The 19,623-nt window shown below is 45.7% G+C and overlaps 1 protein-coding gene across 2 annotated transcripts in view; it reads left to right on the top strand.

The window, feature by feature from the left end:
* ZNF652 (zinc finger protein 652) overlaps positions 1–19,623 on the top strand; it is a 541,773-nt gene that overhangs the window by 249,397 nt on the left and 272,753 nt on the right. For both annotated transcript variants that reach the window (XM_044055265.1, XM_044055266.1), the window contains exon 2: positions 7,379–8,608. In XM_044055265.1, the coding sequence (XP_043911200.1) occupies positions 7,652–8,608 (957 nt within the window). In that variant the 5' untranslated portion in view covers positions 7,379–7,651. The remainder of the gene's footprint in view (positions 1–7,378; positions 8,609–19,623) is intronic.

Below are 19,623 nucleotides of genomic sequence, written 5' to 3'. Positions count from 1 at the left end.
GACGTATACTTCTCCTTCGGACCTGTCTGTTCTGAAGCCCATTGCTTCAACGTCCTTTGTTGGAACCCTGTTCCTCGGCACAGGTTAACGTCTGCCCGGATCCTGCTTGAGACTTCCATCCCTGGGAGTGGATCCAACGGAGTAGGGTGTGACCCCGGTTCCGAGGTTGTTGTTCTCTGTTCCGGGCTCCCACTCTTCGGGCGGGCCTGCTTTTCTTGTGATGGAGAGGGTGCTTGCTTCACGAAATGCTGTTCCAACGTTGCAACTTCACCCTGCTCCCTCTTTGCTACAGCTACCATGAGCCACCTCCCCGGGACACCCAGAGGAGAAGCCTCAGGAAACCCCAGTTTGGGGTACCCATCCTTCAGAGTCTTCCTCTGATATTCCCACTGAAGAACCTCCTCAAAGAAGGCATGCAAGAGGAAGGAAGCACATACTCTCCTGAAGAGTCTTTGACAAGATATTGACTGCTATGATGGGGAGGCATGGTCTCACCCCCAGATGTATCCTTTGGAGGCCTCCTGGAAATATTAAAACAGAGGGGTAGCTGGAAGCCCTCCAACCCTTAATCAGAGTCAGTGTTCCTGCAGGCTTTTCGCTCCTAGCCTTCTATCGCTTGGGTGACCCCACCTGCCGACTAGTTAATCCAGCTCGTCGTGCAGCATGCTTGGCAGAACCCTGACTCTATTGAGGCCATTCCCCGGAGACCTGATAAGATTTTCCCCCCTGGAAGAGCATCCACACTGGTTCCAGAGGTTTGCCAGTTGACGCTATGGTGGTGGTGGCCACTAAAAAGGATCTAGCGGAAGAAAGTCCTGCTGTTCACCCGCCCAACAGGGAGTCCCAGGCTGTGGACAGGTTGAGGAAGAGAGTCTTTGCTTCAGCGACCTTTGCTGTCAGGTCCCTGAACTACTCTGCACATTTCACGAGGCTCCAAAGAGATTTGATTACCGAACTTTGTGAAGCCCTCGCGGGTCAAGTTTCTGATGAGGCATGGGACAAGGTTGCTTCTCAACTTGCCACCCCAATTCATCCATGAGGCTGCTATCCCATGCAGCCGAAGGGCAGCTAGAGCTGTGGGTGTAGGCATAGTCAAGAGGCGTCATGCCTGGATGTGCATCTGTGACCTTGCGGACTCAGTCCTTCTTTTTGAACGGCCCTATTGAACCATCTTCCTTATTTAGTTCTAAAGTGAAGGACGTGCTGGCCAGGTGTGAGCAAGATGGAAAGACGGTCTGCCGTTGGCCAACGTTTTTCCAAGCCTCAACGTTCTTTTTCCAGGAACCAGAGGAGTGGGAAAATCTGGCACAAGAAATCTCAGGGTCCGTTCCATAACTCACATGGCGAAGATTCCCCCAGAGGCAGAGGGGGTTCCAATGGTGGAAGATTCCCCTTAGGGGCAGAGGGGGTCCCTGAAACCAAGACTCCAGGGATTCCTTCTCTGGGTGGTCTTAACGCTCCTGAAGTGTTACCCGATTGCTTTCCTCTGAAAGCAGTCGGGGCTCATTTTTCTCTGCACCAAACTGCCCAATGCTCTATTACAAACGATCGATGGGTGCAGAGAATAATCTCCAGAGGCTACTACATCCCTCTAACTTCCCTTCCAAAACCTACAAAGAACCTTCCCGATGTTCCACCCAATCAAAGGGAAGCAGCAGCTTCAGAGACAAGAAAGCTGGATCAAAAAAGTCATCCAACCAGTCCCTCCAGACCAATGCGGATCCGGGTTTTACTCAAGATTCTTTTAGTGCCAAAAAAGACCGGGGACTGGAGACCCCTTCTGGATCTCCGCCATCTACACATCAGTTATACAAACCAAGTTCAGCATGGTCACTATTCAATCCATTCTCCCATTTTTAAGGGAGGATGTTTTGATGTGCTCGATAGACCTCCGGGATGCATATTACCACATCAAAATGGACAAACGCTCCAGGAGTCTCCTTTGCTTCCAGCTAGCAGTCAGTCATTACCAGTTCCGAGCCCTGCCATTCGGTTTCTCGACGGCCCGCCCAGAGTGTTCATGAAATGTCCAGCAGTGGTGACAGCTCATCTGAGACTTCAAGATTTCCAGATGTTTCCATATTTAGACGATTGGCTCCTCTCCGCCCCCACCAAGCGTCTTCTGACTATGGCCCTCTGATACACCCTTTCACTAGTGGCATCCCTAGGCATCACTGTACACTGGGAGAAATCCAACTTAGAACCTTCCCAACAGCTGGAATTTGTAGGGGCAATTTTCAATACCCGATCCTGCCTGGTATCTCTGCCGGCTCAGACTTCAAAAGGTTAAGATTGCAAGTGCGTGTGATACTCTGTCAAAAAAAGGCATCAGCAAGGGAAGTTCTCCAGGCTCTGGGGTCCATGGCTGCAGCCATTCCGATAGTTCCTCTGGCAAGGTTACACATGAGACTGTTACAATGGCTCATATTGTCCCAGTGGTTTGCAAATCATCATCCCCTAAACTCACAGGTGCTCATAACCAACTCTTGCAAGCAAGATCTCCTCTGGTGGATGAGGCCAGACGCAGAACTTTGGTGTCGCCCCTTTCAGACCCCTCAACCCAATGCCTCTATGACCAGGGACACTTCCCTGATAGGGTGGGGTGGGGTGGCTATTTTCAGGGAATGACAGTCCAAGGCACATGGTCGAGCTTCAAAGCCAACCTGCATATCAATGTTCTGGAATCAAGAGCGGCACTGTTAGCATTACAGACATTACATCCGCTTCTTCCCCCTGGAACGATTGCAATTCAGTCAGAGAATGTCAGTAGTCTGGTACATCAGTTAGCAAGGAGAAACCAAATCCTACCACTTACATTGAGAGGCCATGAGAATTTGGCATTGGGCGATGGCTTCCGACCGTTTTCTTAGCAATGCACATCCCAGGGAGTTCCAACGCGATTGCAGACAGGTTGAGCAGATGCATTCTCCTTCCATATGAGTGGTCTGTCATTCCCAAAGTGACGTCAGAAATTTTTCAGCCGATGGGGCCAGCTCTGCTGCGACCTATTCGCCTACCCTTCGAACAACAAATGCAGCAGCTATTTTGACCTCTTTCCCCAGAGGCGGAGCCCCCGGGAGACACTCTGACTCACGATTGGCCCACGGGTGGTCTCTACGCTTATCCCCCAATTCCCTCGATACCTCTTTTCTTAAAGCCACTTGGTTGAGATGCAAGGTGATCCTCATTGCCCCATTCCGGCCTCCTCTGTTACAGCCTCCATGGATTCTGGACACTCATCCAGACTTAATTTCTCACCCCCAAGGGTTGACTCACCCGAATCTGTCCACTCAAGCTGACAGCTTGGTTTCTCCACTTCGATTAGTTGCCAGGCAAGAAGCTCTTTCCTCATCTGTTTGCAATATCATTCTGGCCTATCCCATAAACCATCCACCAGAAAACTTTACAGAGGTAAATGGAAAAGGTTTTCTCTTTGGTCTAAAGAACGGATGCTAGATCCCTTCTCAGTCCTGGTCTTTGTCATCCTTCATTACCTTTTCTAAGTTCTTTGAGAACGGAGCATCAGCCTCTACCATAAGAGTCCATTTAGCAGCAATTTCTAATTTTCATAACTGAGTGCAGGGCATTCCAATTATGTCCATTCGCCTGTGCAGGGCATTCCAATTATGTCCATTCGCCTGTGCAAAACCTTTCTCAAAGGAGTGTTTCACAGCAGACCTCTAATTAGACGTCTCTTAGAGAGACGTGGAATCTCTCTCTCTAGTACTGCAGTCTGTCTCTCACCCCCCTTTTGAGCCTGCTGCAAAATGTGATCTCAGATTTCTCTCATGGAAATCTCTTTTTTTGGTAGTGGTCACTTCAGCTAGATGGATCTCAGAATTACAGGCCATCAAGAGACCGTACCTGATATTTCATAAAGACAGCATCTCTAAGCACTAATCCATCCTTTCTCCCCAAAGTGGTTTCTGATTTTTCTGTGAACCAATCCATCGAGCTCCGTGTTTTTCAGTCAGGCCTCTGTGGTGACGAATGACTCTTGGGTGAATTGTAATTTATCTGTGCTTTTAGCAAAACAGATTGCAGAATCATCTGCAAACTGTATGATAGTGGCTTGTTTAGATGGTAGGTGGAGATCATTAGTGAGTGTTTTGAACAGGGGAACTATAGTGAATCCTTGAGGGACACCTCTGTCATTTCTCCATTTTACTGCCTGTTTGAGAGGAAGCTTTAGAACCAAGAGCGAAGTTTCATTTATTCCTAGTCAAGCTAGTTTTTGAAACAATTTTTGGTGGGATCTCGTGTCAAAAGCTTTGGATAAATCTAGGAAGAGTGTTGAGACAGAGTTCCCAGATTCTTAATATTGGTTAACAGATGTTATAAAACTAAGGAGAGCTGTATATGTACTGTGAAAAGGGCAGAACCCATGCTGTGAAGGGGGAAAGGATGCAGTGGTCATTGAGAAAGCTGAGAAGTTGAGACTGGGTACACTTCTGCAAACTTTGAGTGTGGAAACAGTGTGGCTGTTGACCTGAAGTTTGAAAGTTCATTTGTTTGAGTTTGCACCTTTATGGAGAGGAAGAATGTAGCTCTTTTTTCATAAGTTGAGACATGGCTTTCGGTGATGGAGCAGTTGAGTAGGATTAAGATGGGAAAAACAATTGCATCAGCAATTTTTACATACTTCGGTATGTTATCAAGGGCAAGGGTGGTTTTTAAGGGTAGTAATAGTTTTTTATTCCAGTGTGACAGACCTTCTGAAAATTAGAATAGATTTTGCCAGTTTATTCACCTCCCTTATGAACACTAAGTAGAGGGACATCTTCCTCATTCTGTGACCGAGTAAACCTTTTAAGAAATTCTTTACCCCAAAATCATCCAAGTGGGCTTCTCTACACTTCCCCCCCCAAAAAAAAAAAAAAAATTCTCAGTCATTCTGCTAACCCCTTATTTGGCTGTTAGATCTGGTTCTCTCCTGTTCTGCCTCATGACCTGTATTCTTGAGACCCATGGAACCCTTTTGTCACATGAATCCAGCCCTGCGGCTTTCTGCTTGGCTTCTCCAGTGTAACTAGTAGTCCTGTTTTCTTCTTGGAGTGGTCAGTATATCCTTCCATTCCCATATTTATAACAGCAGAAAGACTTACAGGGGCTGATAGGACTTTACTTGGGGTGGGCCATCACTAGGGGACTGGATTCCCCTTCTGCTCTTTATTCCCATGGTGGTACACTTTTCATATCTGTTAAGGAGATTCAACCCACTAAACTTTGGGAGTCTCACTATGCGCATGCTCAGCTCTGCCTATAACTTTCTCAAGTACCACCTTCTCTTAGTGATGCCATCTGCCTGTCTTAATTTCCACTCTCTTTCCATTGCAAATTGCCATTGGTTGAATTTCAGATAGCAACAGGCTGTTTTATAGGGAGTGATATGTACTTGCATTATTTCCGTCAGGTTTCATGAGTGTAGCCTCACACTTTTGTTGTGTGTTTGAGGATTTTAAGTACTTTTCTCCTGCTGTTAGATTTCCGTAAATATTGCTGAAATGTACAGCATTTTTTTGCATACTGTGATATTTTGGTACCTTTAATGAGCCACCTTTATGCAAGTGAAAATGGCTTTATACCTTTATGTTAGAGTACCATGTTAAGTAAAAGTATCCGTAACTCCTTGTTTGTTTTGTTTCTGTCTTCAGGCAGAGAGATTTCCATGTTATCAGCTTCTCACTCTTCCTGGTTGCCCAGTGAAACTTTGCTCATATAGGTTCTTTAGTCTGCCAAGAAACATTTCTTTGTCAGTTTTGCCAGATGTTTTAATGTATTGGGCATTAATGCTAAGTGTTACTACAAGTAATGTCTCCTCCTATAGATACAGTTGAAATCACAGTGATAGAGGACTTCTTCCTTCTGTTAGATCACTGTTGCAGTAGTCAGGACTACTGGAACCTGACTGCAGGCAGCCTCACTCTTTTAAAGCATAGACCCTTTCCTGCTCAGTGCAGCAGATGCCCCCCCCCCCCCAAGGATATCAGGACACTTCCAATATAAAGCCAATTATCTCTCTACATCGTTGCTGAACTTTATTGGTGCAAATCTGTGTGCACTCATTTTTATCTTGGCAAGAAAAATGACCAGGTCATGGGCCCTGGCATGGTTCGCCCTGCTTGTGGAGTGAGGTAAGTAGTCCTTTGGGGAAATCAGTTGTATTTTTTATTTGGCGGCAACTGTTTGTAGTGCTTCATGAGGATGTCAACCATGCGTCCGAGATGAATAAAGGTAGGCAGGTAGATCTGTGGCAAAACTGAGAGTGGAAGAAAGAGAGGAAGAATGCTTTATCCATAGGGGAGTATGACAGGAGAAGGGGGAAAAGGGATTAATCACATGCAGAGGAGAAAACAAGGTAAAATATTGACCACAGGCGAAAGTTGGGGATAAATGGGAGAGTGAGAAAGCAGTCAGAGAGGAATTCCACTTGGAGGAAAACTTTGAATGGGTATATCAAGGAGCAAAGGTAAGATTGAGAGAACTAGAAAAAGTGTGGGGTGGTTAACCAGAAAGTAAGGGAAATAATGTAAGAGACTTGAAGAGAGGACAACTGAATGAAAGCTGAAAATTAGGCTTCAAATGTCTTCAGGGTCCGTAGCCTAGTAACCTCGTATAATCATAGCCTTTTCAAAAAGGCAGACCTTATTTATATAGTGCCTGCTTGGTTTTCCTTGAATATCTTTCAAAGGCATGGCAAGTTGGATCTCTGTTTCCAGATCCAGATCTGCTTTTGGGCTGCTCTTATCAAGTTTATGTTCTGGTGTCCATGCTGTATGAAGAGCTTGAGGCTGTATACTGGGAGTTGCAGATGAAGGACCCACTGTATTCAGTTGGTAATAAGAGTGGATCCCAGTCTCCAGATGTAAGCCGCATATTTTAACATAGAAGAGTTGGCCTGTTTTCTGACCTTCCTCTGTTTTGTCCATCATGGTCTTGCTTGTCTGCTTTACCTGTGTGTGTTTTACATATGTTAATACGAGTTTAGTTTGTCAATGTTGTGTGTGAGCATTTTGTTTGAAATGTATATAATGTATGAAAATGTTTGTCTAAGCAGAAGTTAGGTATGTATACATGTGGAAGTATATATTTGTGTAGCACTGCCTAATCTTGTAACTGGACAGGGCCAGCAGTGTAGCGCATCATGGGATGGGGTGGTACCAGCCAGCATGGGAAAGATTGGCTTGTGGAGTGTTTCTAATACAAATAGCCTTAATCCTATAAGTTAGATGATGGACCCTCACTTAGAGACCTAGTATTTTGATAAGTACATAATTTTGCTATATAATTAAGCAAACTGTATGTCACTGGTCTTAGTCTTTTTTATGGTTCTGTTCTGTGTCCTCTGACTATGCTTTTTTTTCTTTCTTTTTTTTAGATGCACATCTGAAACGATTCCTGATATTTTTCAATACAAAGATCCCTAGGACTACACAAATATTTGTCGTAAATGAAGAAACATTGTGATGGGGTCCACCCTTCCACCACAAATGAGGACTCTCTTTTGGGTCTTTTATGTATAGTCCTGATCTGCTGTCCTGTCATTCTGCACCTCAGGAGACATGGACGGCAGGCAACACTTTCCATCCTGTTGAAGGTCCTTTCACAGAATTTGCCTGTCTGAAAAGTGTTGAATACTACAAAGTCCTGAATGATAAATGCTGCTGTTGCCAGTTCGATGAATCAAATTGCCAATTCTTGCCAGAAGGCAAGTGACAGCTTTTCCTTGCATGTGGCAGGGATGGCACAAGAGGACACTCATCACATACAGATCCCGCCCACGTATTTTCACAGTGCCACCCAAGAACTTGACTTGTCAACCAAAGTTTACAAAAGAGAAACTGAGAGCCCATACTCTGTACTGGCAGATAGTAAAGTTGGGATCAGACCTGTTCCTGAGCAAGACCAGCAGACTTTCTACAGAGATGAAAAGACCAGCGAAAAGGCTGCAACAGTAGTAAGAGATGGTGAGAATTCTGAGGAAACCGAGGAGGAGGAGGATGACGACGACGAAGATGAAGAGGAAGACAATGCAGATGGTTCTTTTAAAAGGGAGCAGATCATTGTGGAACTTAATCTCAACAATCAAACTTTAAATGTTTCTAAGGGGGATAAGGGTGTTTCTTCCCAAACCAGAGAATCGTCAGAAATTGACTCGAGCAGCAGTAGTGATGAGGAAGATACTGACGAGACTGAGCACAGTAGTGATGGTGAAGAAGGTGACATTCAGGGAAACAGAGAAACAAAAGTGGAAATGGTTGCAATGCAGACAAGAAAGAGACTAAAAGCTGCTGCCATTACCACCAGTCCCCCAGTAACCCGTGCTTCGAGGAGCAGACAAAAGAGTGCCGATCCCCCTCAAGAGCAGGAGAAAAAAAGAAAGGTAACAAAGGATACCAAGGCCTCTGCCATGAGATCTAAGAGTGAAGAAAAAGAAACTCTGACATGTGAGAAGTGCCCAAGGGTGTTTAACACCCGCTGGTACCTTGAGAAACATATGAATATCACTCACAGACGCATGCAGATCTGCGATAAGTGTGGGAAAAAGTTTGTTTTGGAGAGTGAGCTTGCGCTTCACCAGCAGACAGACTGTGAAAAGAATATTCAGGTGGGTTTGGTGACTGCAGATGAGAGCTGCAAGGCACATACCTTACATAGGCCTTAAAGACTTAAGTGGAGTAACATCATTTGGAGCAGAAGCAACAGCACATGTTTAAGTGTTTGTTCAGGCCATTTTAATGTGGTTATGATGATTATTTGGTTTACTTTACCATATATGAATGCTGCTGGAGTAAGTCTACCTAGATATCTCCACTCCTCTTGGAGGTGTGGACCTCTCCACATTGATGCATTTTTTTCCATTGTAAAAGTTTGGTTCTCAGCAGTGTGTGTTGTAGTTTTAACTCAGTTTTTGTAATCTTGCTTGTACAGTAAAATGTTAGTTTCTTTCTGGTTGTAAGTACCCTTATGGTAGGATGATTGTACAGTATCCCACATACCTTAGATTCATTCCTTAATCAGGTTTGTCTGTACATCTTCCCTTTCCCTTGAAAGTTCTTAGATTTGCCTTCTTGGAACATTTGCAAAAACAAGATCCTCTGAATGAAAAAAATGGAAGGGTGGTGATACTGCAGTAAGGGGTCACACAGTAGGATGAAACCATTTTGGAGGTTGGCATTAGGGTTGTATTCGTGCATGCATGGCCAGCTCTTGTTGAATGTGCTGTTTAATCCACTTTTGCTCAGTATCAGGCTAAAGTCGCAATTTAAAATGCCGTTGTAACATTGATTTCCCGTGGTAGGAAATCTATGCATCACTAAGGTTTGACAGAAGAAAATGAACTTCACCATCATTTTCTTTGACTCCCTCCTCCTGACTGTTTGTTTTTTTGTGACTTGGCTGTGGATTTGATTTACATAAACTTGGTGCAACATTCATGGTCTGCAGACTCTGGCAACAGCAGAGTGGAGGCACTGTTATAGTAGTGCTTTCCGATCCCATAATGCGCTCTACCAGCTCTCCCACTCCATACATCTGTTCCTTTGCTTAAACTACAATGTTGGTCCCATTAACATTCAGGTTCAGATTGAATAGTAAAATTCAGTGTGTTCTTATTGCTGTTAATGACATGGATCGCATCAGATCAGATAATTATCCATCACAGATGGGTCTTTGATCCGACTTTAGATTCGAGCTGGCAACTGATGGACAGATCCAGATCTCAAGCTCCTCCCGTTCCCATAATCCCCTGTTGACCTGCACTCCTCTGGTATCGTTTGCTGCAGAAACACTAAGGACGTGATTCCAGTAGCTTAGGCCTTCTTTTGCAGATAAGTGTTTTCTTTGGGGTTTTTCCTAGCGTTTTGACTGCTATAGTTTTTCTTCATTGTCTCAAGTTTTCAGTGTAGTCAGTTCTAGGTTTCCTTTCCCTCCCTGTATTTTTATCTAGTTTGTCTGTTGGGTTCCCGCCCTTTTTCCCCGAGGGGGCCCTCCCATAGCTAGTTATTTAATTTAAAACAAAAAATAGTAATTCTAGTGTTTCTTTCTGTAGTGCTTTCTGCAGTTTAGTTTTAAGCCGGTTTTCCCCTTGTAGTGTGTGTGTGTGTGTGTGTGTGTGTGCCTTCGCCAGTATGTCCGATAAGCCCTCTGGCTTTAAAAGATGCTCCTCATGCGGTCAGAAGATGCCTCATTCCGACTCTCACAAGAAGTGTGTTTAGTAGAACCCCAGCTTGAGATTGAATGTTACATCTGTGCCAGAGTCAATCCAAGGGCTCTAATGGAGCGCAAAAACAAATTGCGTTTGAAGGGGTTAGCTAACGGTGGCCCCTTACCTTGGGCTCTCCTTTAGCTTCCTACGATCTTAAGAAGTCCTTGCCTCCTCCTAATGGGATCTCCTAAAAAGCTGAGGCCCTCTGATCCCAGTATGTCCAGATCAGAGTCCTGCCTCTACAGCTTTGAATCTGGGCTGTTCCACTCAGAGGGCCTTGGATCAACCTCTTGGATCCAAGGCTTCGATGCTTCGGAGGCCTTCAGATCCAACGCGGTACAAGCCTTTCCTGGATCTGAAAAAAACTTTATTGTATTCATTGATAAAGGCTGAATAGCCGAAACCGGTCTGGATTTGAAGGAATTATAAATAAATAATCATTATTTCTTCATTACTGCGTGTTCACTATCGTTTTTTGCTGGTCGCTGGTGGTTTATGTTCCTGGATCTGACCCATTCATCTGATCCATCTAGCACACCAGCTAAAGCATTGGATTTCCTCAGTGCTACGAATCCGATGGTGATATCAGATCCGATGGTCATTGACGGCTCCTCCTCCAGACCTAGGTCATTGGATCCAAGGTTTCCAGTTGGTCCCCCTCCAGGGATCGTAGGACATTGTCTAGATCTCCAGCCAAATTGGAGTATTCCTCCATATCGTCCAGGTCTTCCATAAGTTTACTACCCCCACATATGGACAGGAGGATGAGTTTCCTCGAGGCCCATATCGAGCTAGGCTAATTATCATCCCCAGTTCAGTTGCCTAAGGTTCCTTCTCCATCCACAGGGCTTCACTCTCCTCTTCCCACCCATCCAGGTTTGGAGCGCCAGGACCAGAGCATTCCCTGTGAGAGGACAAGTGTGTCCGGTATCCCTCCATTCCCAACACCATAAAGGGTCCCTGACTGGTTCTGTTCTGTAGCCCTCGGAACAAGCTGCGACTCAGTCCCGTGATGTCGGAGCTGGATTCCTGGGGGGGTTCAGGCCTTGATTTTTTTGGACCATTCCCTTCCCTTGGGGGTTTGATGCTGGACAGATGTTCTTCGTGTTTCACTGTTGCATTCATTACATTTAGGTTATCTGCTTGCTGTAGCTGTCAGTCTGCCTGATTAACAAAGTCTTGGGTCCTGCATCAGTTGCTGTCCCTTCTTCCATGACGTCAGGTCGTCAGGGGTATAAAACATGCAGCCGACGCCATTTCATCAGTCTTTCTTGCCGGGCCCGAAGCCGAAGCAGTTCGCAAGTGCCGGTTGGCAGACTCCTGAAATTTTCGTTTTCGAGTTTCAGAACCAAAGTTTTCAACTAAAGCCAAGTACCCCATTGGGAAAACTTTTTCTTGCTCCTTACTGATGTCAGTAAAAGTTAATTGCATTACTTGTGGAAAGCAAATACCTCACAAAGATTTTAATTCGTACTGTATTCCTTGCCTAGGCCCTGACCACGACATACCTTACTGTCAGTTTTTTGCTTTATTTAATCAGCGCACTATCCGTCGTCTGTATATTTTCGCTTCTAAATATTTCGGTTCTCTGTTTAATTATCCGGAAATGTCAGTTAGCCATCTGACTACCAGGATTCTGAAAAAACGCAAAGATAGACAGAGACAGGCCGCCGAGGTCCAAAGCTGCCGACGAAGCTTCTCCTAAGCCAGTCGCCGGTTTGCCGATACTCAGTGAGACGCTTTCACAGCCCTTGATGCCCGCTACTTCTGACTCTCAGGCCTCTACTGAGACCCATCCGGAGTCCGGTATGCCGCGAGATGCCTCAACTGTGGAACCTGTGGATGTGTCTACCTTGGATGGGTCCGGAGCCGCTGTGCAGGCAACGGCTTCTGAGGGTGTATTCAGGCCTACGGACTTGCATTTTAAACCAACGCCTCCTTCATTTAGGCCAAAATCTCAAACCATGCATAAGAAACTGATGCCCAGGTCGCATGCTCAGGCCTCTATGCCTAGGAAAAAAAAAAAAAACATAAGAATGGCCGAAGATCTTAACTCTAATCAGGGGAAGCCAACCTCCCCCCTTCTAAGAGAACTAAGACTGAAGTTGTTTATGAATCTTCTGAACAGGATTCTGATTTTTCTGATTCTTTCTGATTATCTGGATTTGCCCTTATCTCCTTTTAGAGGATTCTGATGCGGAGGACTCTATTCCCTCTGCTTCTCCTCCAGAGGATTTTTCTTTTGGTGAAGCCTTACAAGGGAACATTTCCACTGGGAAAGCCAGGATTTTTCTGATTCAAAAAAGAGGCTTGGGGATTTCTTACTCCTGCCTCAGCATAGGCCTTTAGCTATACCTCCTGTACTAGACATTATTGTTGATGCCTTTTCAGAATCTAGTTTGGCCCCTGATTCTTTGCCTCCTGCTCCCAGAAAACCTGACAGATATTACAGGGTTCCTGATTCTCACAAATTCCTTTTTAAAAATTATATTGCGGATCCAGAGATTATTTCACAGGGACCCAAGGGCATTAAGGCTTCTACTGCTAAAAATCCTACCCCCTCTGATAGAGACTTCAGGGCGCTGGATAGATGGGGTAAGAAAGTTTACACTTCTGCAACCTTGGCCATTAGGGCTTTAAACTGCCAGTTTCATATGTTAAAGTATCAACAACATGTTATTGGATGGCTTAAACAGAAAATGATGTTGATTCCTGATTGCTGAAAATAAAGAATTACAGGATTTAATGCATTCTGCTGAACAAATTGGAAAACATACTTTGCAATGTGGATTTGATTCATTAGAGGCCTCTTGCAGGGCTGCTGTTACTGGGTCTGTGCTCAGAAGGCATGCTTGGCTTAAGGAGCAATCTTTGCCTGATCTTATTAAAGCTAAATTGTTGGATGCTTCCTTAAATCAGGACCGCCTGTTTGGCAACAAGGCTGAGGAAGTTCTTAAAAAGATGAAAGATAAAGCTAAATCTATGCAAACTGTTAAAAGATGTCTTACAAGTTCTGGCCCTCTAAAAAATTGGTCCTTTCCAGCCCCTTCCAGGTCTTCTCAAGCCAAACCCAGACAGCAGAAACCCCAGGTTTCAGTCCCAAGGAACACACACGACTAGGCAGTGGGGGATTTCCACACCCAAAACTGGGAGTAGTAAGACCCCCCCCCCAATGGAAAACTGTCTCAATGACTTGCTTTTAAAACTTTCAAGCACTTCCCAACTGAATGTTCCTTTAGACGGAAAGATTGGTCTGCAGGCCAAAAACTGGGAAATCACCCAGGACAAATTGGGTTTTAAATAGTGTCCCAAGGATACAGATTTCATTTCCACACATTACCAACACCAAGCAGGTGGCCAAATCTACCCCCAAATCAGTGGGCAGAGGCCCAAAATCAAGTTCTCTCTCTCCCAAACATGGGGGCTAATCAGTTGGTATCAGAAGAGGAAAAGGGACAAGGTTTCTATTTGTGACTTTTCCTGGTACCCAGAAAAGGCAATATATGGCGTCCTATCCTGGACCTTTCTATTCTAAATACCTTTCTGGTGATTCCAAAATTCATGATGCTGGCTCTTCACCAGCTGCCTCCTATGCTAGGCAAGGATGCATGGTTGACAAGACTAGACTTAAAAGAAGCATACCTGCACATCCCTTTCAGGGAGTCTTGCAGAAGATACCTACGCTTCAAAGCAGGCTACATGCACTCTCAGTTCTCTGCACTGCCCTTTGGCTTATGTACTGTGCCCAGGGTATTCACAAAGTGCCTAGCTCCAGTCATTGCATTTTGCAGACAAACAAATATTAAAATATACCCATACCTGGACGATTGTCTAATTCAGGCAGAAAGCAAGGACATTCTTTTGAATCGTCTGACCTTTGTTCATAGGGTACTGACTTGTCTGGGGTTCACCATAAACGAAAAGAAATCACACCTGGTACCCTGTCAACAAATTATATTCCTGGGAGCAAGCTTGAATACAACTTCCCAGATGGATTTCCTCACGCCAGAGAAACTGATTTGACAACTTACTTCAAACAAGTGGCCACAAAAACCCAGCTATCTGCAAGACAAATACTGCAAGCCTTGGGGTTCATGGCCTCCTGCATTCTTCTATTTCCATATGCAAGACTGCATATGAGGAAACTACAGTGGTATCTCAAAAGCCTATGGTGGCAACATTCACAGGATCTAGAAGCAAGGATTCCTATCATACCTTGCCTACACCTGCAGTTTCGTTGGTGGGCAGTGGCCTGCCACCAAAACAAAAGACTACCATTCACATTACCCCCTACCGCCCAAATCTTAACAGATGCAGCAGACTATGCATGGGGGGCTCACCTGGCAGGGAAGTGCATTCAGGGCAAATGGAACCCAAGTCAAATGCACCTGCACATAAATCAAAAGGAAATGTTAGCTGTACAGAATGCTCTGACAGCCTTCAAGGACCACATTCTTCCAGGACAACTAATGGTAAAGACGGACAACACCACTGTCATGTGGTACATAAACAAGCAGGGGGGTACACATTCTTACCCCCTCTGTAGACTAGCCATGGCATTGTGGAACACAGCCTTGAGCTACCAAGTGAATCTACAAGCTCAGTTCCTGCCAGGAAAACTAAATACAATGGCAGACGGACTAAACAGAAACCTCATGGACCCACACGAGTGGAAACTGAAACCAAGGATTTTCAACATGTTGACAAGCAAATGGGGGAGCCCAAATATAGACCTGTTTGCCTCCTACCAGAACCATCAACTGGACAAATTTTGCACAAGGATTCCCCGCAAGCTAGCTTGGAAAGTGGATGCGCTATCCTTCGCTATCCTTTAGCTGGAAGACCTATCAGTTTATGCCTTTCCTCCTCTGCCTCTGCTCTCCAAGCTACTACTAAAGATCAAACAGGACAAGCCAAGGACTATTTTAATTGCACCAGACTGGCCTTGCCAACACTGGTACCCACTCTTGCGCAGTGTGTCACGCTTGGCTCCATGGCACCTGCCTCTGATTCCTTCCCTGTTGTCCCAGCAGGAGAACTACATTCTGCACCCTCGGCTGCAAACCCTGAACCTAGCAGCCTGGCTAATTGCCTAATCTCTCCTTTACCATCTGTCAGTAAATCAGTGATGGATATCATTTTAGAGGCAAGGAGGCCTAGTACTAGAAAATCTTATGCTGCAAAATGGAAAAGATTCTGTGACCTGGAACCAATCTCAAGGTATGAATGCAGCAGTGCCCATTTTACCTCCGATTCTACAATACTTGACTGAGATGCTTCATAAGGGCTTGTCCTTTTCCTCCACCAAAATTCATGCCTCAGCCATTTCAGCTAATTATAGCACAGAGCCACCCTCTTCTCTCACCCACTGCTCAAGCAGTTCCTCAGAGGGACCAAAAGTTTAAGGCCACCCAGGAGTGCTCAACTCCAGCCTGGGATCTTAACATCGTCTTGGAGAAACTCACTCTTCCTCCTTTCCAGCCAGCTACTACTGCAGATTTAAAATTTCTTTCCTGGAAAACAGCTTTCCTTTTAGCAATCACTTCTGCAAGAAGGGTATCTAAATTACAGGCCCTTATGGCAGTGGAACCTTTCATAATCTTTCATGCGGACAGGGTGTCTCAGAACCAATCCCTCCTTCATGCCCAAGGTGGTATCCAGTGTGGCTCTTAATCAGTCCATTCATTTGCCTACCTTCTCCCCTAACCCACAGAACAAAGGGGAACGGATACTGCACTCTTTAGATGTGCACAGACAACTTGGATTCTACTTGGACAGGACGAAACCTCAAAGGAAATCTGAACAACTGCTGGGTGGCATTTGCTGCAGGGAAAGAGGGGACAGCTATTTCAAAACCATTTCAAAATGGATAGGCAACTGCATTCATTTCTGCTATAAGCACCATGGAAAACCTATCCCACAGGGCATCAAACCCCATTCAACCAGGGCTGCATCTATCTCTGCAGTCCTTCTCAGGGGCGTCCCTACTAGGGACATCCTAGAAGCTGCTACCTGGAGTTCTGTACATACTGTCACCAAACATGATCATTTGCCAATTTTCTCTAAATCCAGAGCTGGTTTTGCCACTGCAGTCTTGCAGGGCCTTATAGCTGGTCCTAATTCTATTTAAATTCCTCCTCCCAACCTTAGCTTTGGGAATCTACCCAGATGTAATGACTGCAACAGTAAAACACCAAGAACATAGTACAGTTGTGTACCCTTGCCTTAAATGTAGATGTTCAAGTGTATTCACTGTTGCAGTCCTAGTTACCTTCCCTCCAGCCCCCTTTCTTCTTTTGGCTATACCTCTACTCTCACTTACTATGCTCCAAAAAGTTTTTGGTGTATTTGCTTTTTTGTTGGAGGTATATCCTTGTATTTATAGATTTAATTGCTTCCCATTAAGGAGGGCACCTGACATCTGGGGCAAGAAAAACTGATGTAATGGCGTCAGCTGCATGTTTTATACTCCTGATGACCTGACGTCATGGAAGAAGGGACAGCAACTGACGCAGGACCCAAGACTTTAATCAGGCCGACTGAGGGCTACTGCAAGCAGATAACCAGAATATAATGACTGCAACAGTGAATACACTCGAACATCTACATTTATGGTAAGAGTACACAGCTGTACTTTCAGGGCTGGTATCGTCTTGGGGCCTCTATGCTGCATTGGGGTTCCTCCTTCCCTCCCAGGTGGCTGTGGCCATAGGAGAGGAGAGGCAGGCTTTGTTCAGTCCATCAGCCTTCCAAGTGGTAGAGAGGACGGTCGCCAGCTGACTGTTACCTCTCCATCTCTGGGTCGTCCCCATCCCCTCTCAGTTTTGAGTGGTGAGGCTTCGTCATCCTTCCATGGTCAGCCCTCCCACAAGTGCTCTGACAGGCACTCCCCACTTGGGGTCCCGGTCTCTTTGATTCCTCCCCAGGGCCCACCACGGATGAACCTTTTTGGACGAGAATGTGTAAGAAGAGGCTTCTGTACTCCCCTAGAAAAGTCCCTGACAGAGGACATGGATTTTGAGGCGGGAGAAGGGTCCACCGGGCTTCTGCCAGAGGAAGTCTCTTTTGGGGATATCCTCAAAATTATCAAGCAAAAAAGCGGTTGGGCTTCCCCCTCCCAACCTTCGGAGGAATCCATGTTCCTGAAGGCCTTCTGGAAGGGGCCATCTTCTACCTGGGTGTTCCATGTCATTGTCAGCAGGGTGTGGAAGGAGCCAGATAGAGTGGAACCAGTACCCAAAAAGGCGAACAAGTTTCTCAGTCCCCCCCCCCCCCCCCCAAAGATGGGACCTTTTTGTAGTAAGGGTGTCCCTGTTGATGCCATAGTGGTGGCCACTGCTACTAAGAAGGAGCTGGCGGAGCAAAGCTCCTTGGTCCCCCCTCCGAATAGTGTCTCAGGCAATAGACTGTTTTGGAAAGTGCATGTTTGGCTCACCTAAATTCAGACTGATGGCAACCAACTACATGGCACATTTTACCCGTTTTCAGAGGGATTTGGTATCGGAGCTCACCACTTCCCTTAGAGTTGCTGCCCCTGGAGAGTCTTGAACTAGTCTGTCTCAAGCTGGCCACTCTGAGTTCCCTGTCATGCTTTGATGAGGTTGATCTCCAACTCAGCGGAGGCCAACTGTCGAGTGGCTGGCACAGGAATTGCCATTAGACGGCATGCCTGGCTTCACCTTTGCAGGTTTCTTAAGCCCTTCAAGGCATCTTTTACCAATGCTCCCTTTGGCTCCACCTTGTTTGGACCTTCCATCAAAGAAACGTTAACCCGCAGTGAGCAGGAGCGGAAAGACTCTGTCCACTGTCGGAATCAAGTTTTCTACTCCTCAACAGTCCTTTTCTAAGATTCATAGAGGTAGTAAGAAGCTTTGGTTCCACAGGATTCAGTCCTCCTCTCAGCTCTCCAAGAATCCTCTTCCAGTAGCTGGGGCAGAGGGTTCAATGGTAGATGCTGCCCCAAGAGCCAGAGGGGGTCTGCAGAATGAGGGCTCCTGAGAACCATTCTCTGAGAAGCCCTCCCAGCTCTCCTGAAGTTTTGCCTGGCTGTCCTGCCCTGGGGGCAGTCTGGAGATTATTCTCCCTTCACCCGCAAGCATGGACAAATTTTGCATCAGATCAGTGGGTGTTACATTATTTCCAGGGGTTACTTCATTCTCTTTTTTTAGCCCCCCCGATGTCTGGATCTCTCCTGGACATTCCCCCGCCAACAGGAGTTGGCCCACCTTGAGGTTCTAGATTATCTTTGAAAAAGAACCATCCAGGAGGTCTCAACAGGACAACAAGGGTCCAGAACTTATACTTGCTTGGTTTTGGTGCCAACAAAGACTCTGCATCCAGTTTTGGACCTCAGCAGACTAAATCTGTCACTGTTCAGTCCATTCTGCCTCTCTTGCGCAAGGACGATTGTGCTCAGTGGATCTCAAGGACCCCATACTGTCACATCAAGATTGACAGATGCTCCAGGAGACACCTGCATTTTTGGTTAGGGGCCAATCGCTACCAGATGTTCTTCGTGTTTCACTGTTGCAGTCATCACATTTGGGTTATCTGCTTGCAGTAGCCCTCAGTTGGCCTGAATAACAAAGTCTTGGGTCCTGCGTCGGTTGCTGTCTCTTCTGTGACGTCAGGGATGTAAAACGTGCAGCTGACGCCATTACATTAGTCTTTCTTGCCGTGCGATGCCCAAAGCAGAAGTAGCTCTTAAGTGCCAGTCGGCAGACTCCTGAAATTTTCGTTTTCGAGTTTCAGAACCAAAGTCTTCAACTAAAAGCTAAGTACCCCGTTGGGGAAACTTTTTCTTGCTCTTAACCAATGTCAGTAAAAGTAAATAATTGCATTACTTGTGGAAAGCAAATACCTCATAATGATTTTCATTCCTACTGTTTTCCTTGCCTAGGCCCTGACCACGATGTGCCTCGCTGTCTGTTTTGTGCCTTATTTAAACCACGAACTAACCATCGTCTGTATATTTTCACTTCTAAATATTTTGGTGTTCGGTTAACTGAGATGCTTCACAAGGGCCTGTCTTTTTAATCCATCAAAATTCATGCTTCAGCCATTTCAGCTCATTATAACACAGCACCTTCCCTCTTCTCTCATCCACTGCTCAAGCAGTTCCTTAGAGGGGCCAAAAATGTAAGACCACCCAGGAGAGCTCCATCTCCAGCCTGGGACCTTAACTTTGTATTGGGGAAACTCGCTCTCCCCCTTTCAAGCCAGCTGCTACTGCAGATTTAAAATTTCTTTCTTGGAAAACAGCTTTCCTTTTAGCAATCACTTTAGCTAGAATGGTATCTGAATTACAGGCCCTTATGGCAGTGGAACCTTTCATTATCTTTCATGCGGACAGGGTGTCCGTCAGAACCAATCCCTCCATGCCCAAGATGGTATCCAGTGTAGCTCTTGATCAGTCC

The sequence above is a fragment of the Protopterus annectens genome, chromosome 13.part0, assembly GCF_019279795.1.
Source record: "Protopterus annectens isolate FY-2018-M chromosome 13.part0, PAN1.0, whole genome shotgun sequence".
NCBI classification, from domain to species: Eukaryota; Metazoa; Chordata; order Ceratodontiformes; family Protopteridae; genus Protopterus; species Protopterus annectens.
The sequence above is the reverse complement of the archived record's forward strand: the minus strand, read 5'-3'. Positions and strand labels throughout refer to the sequence as shown.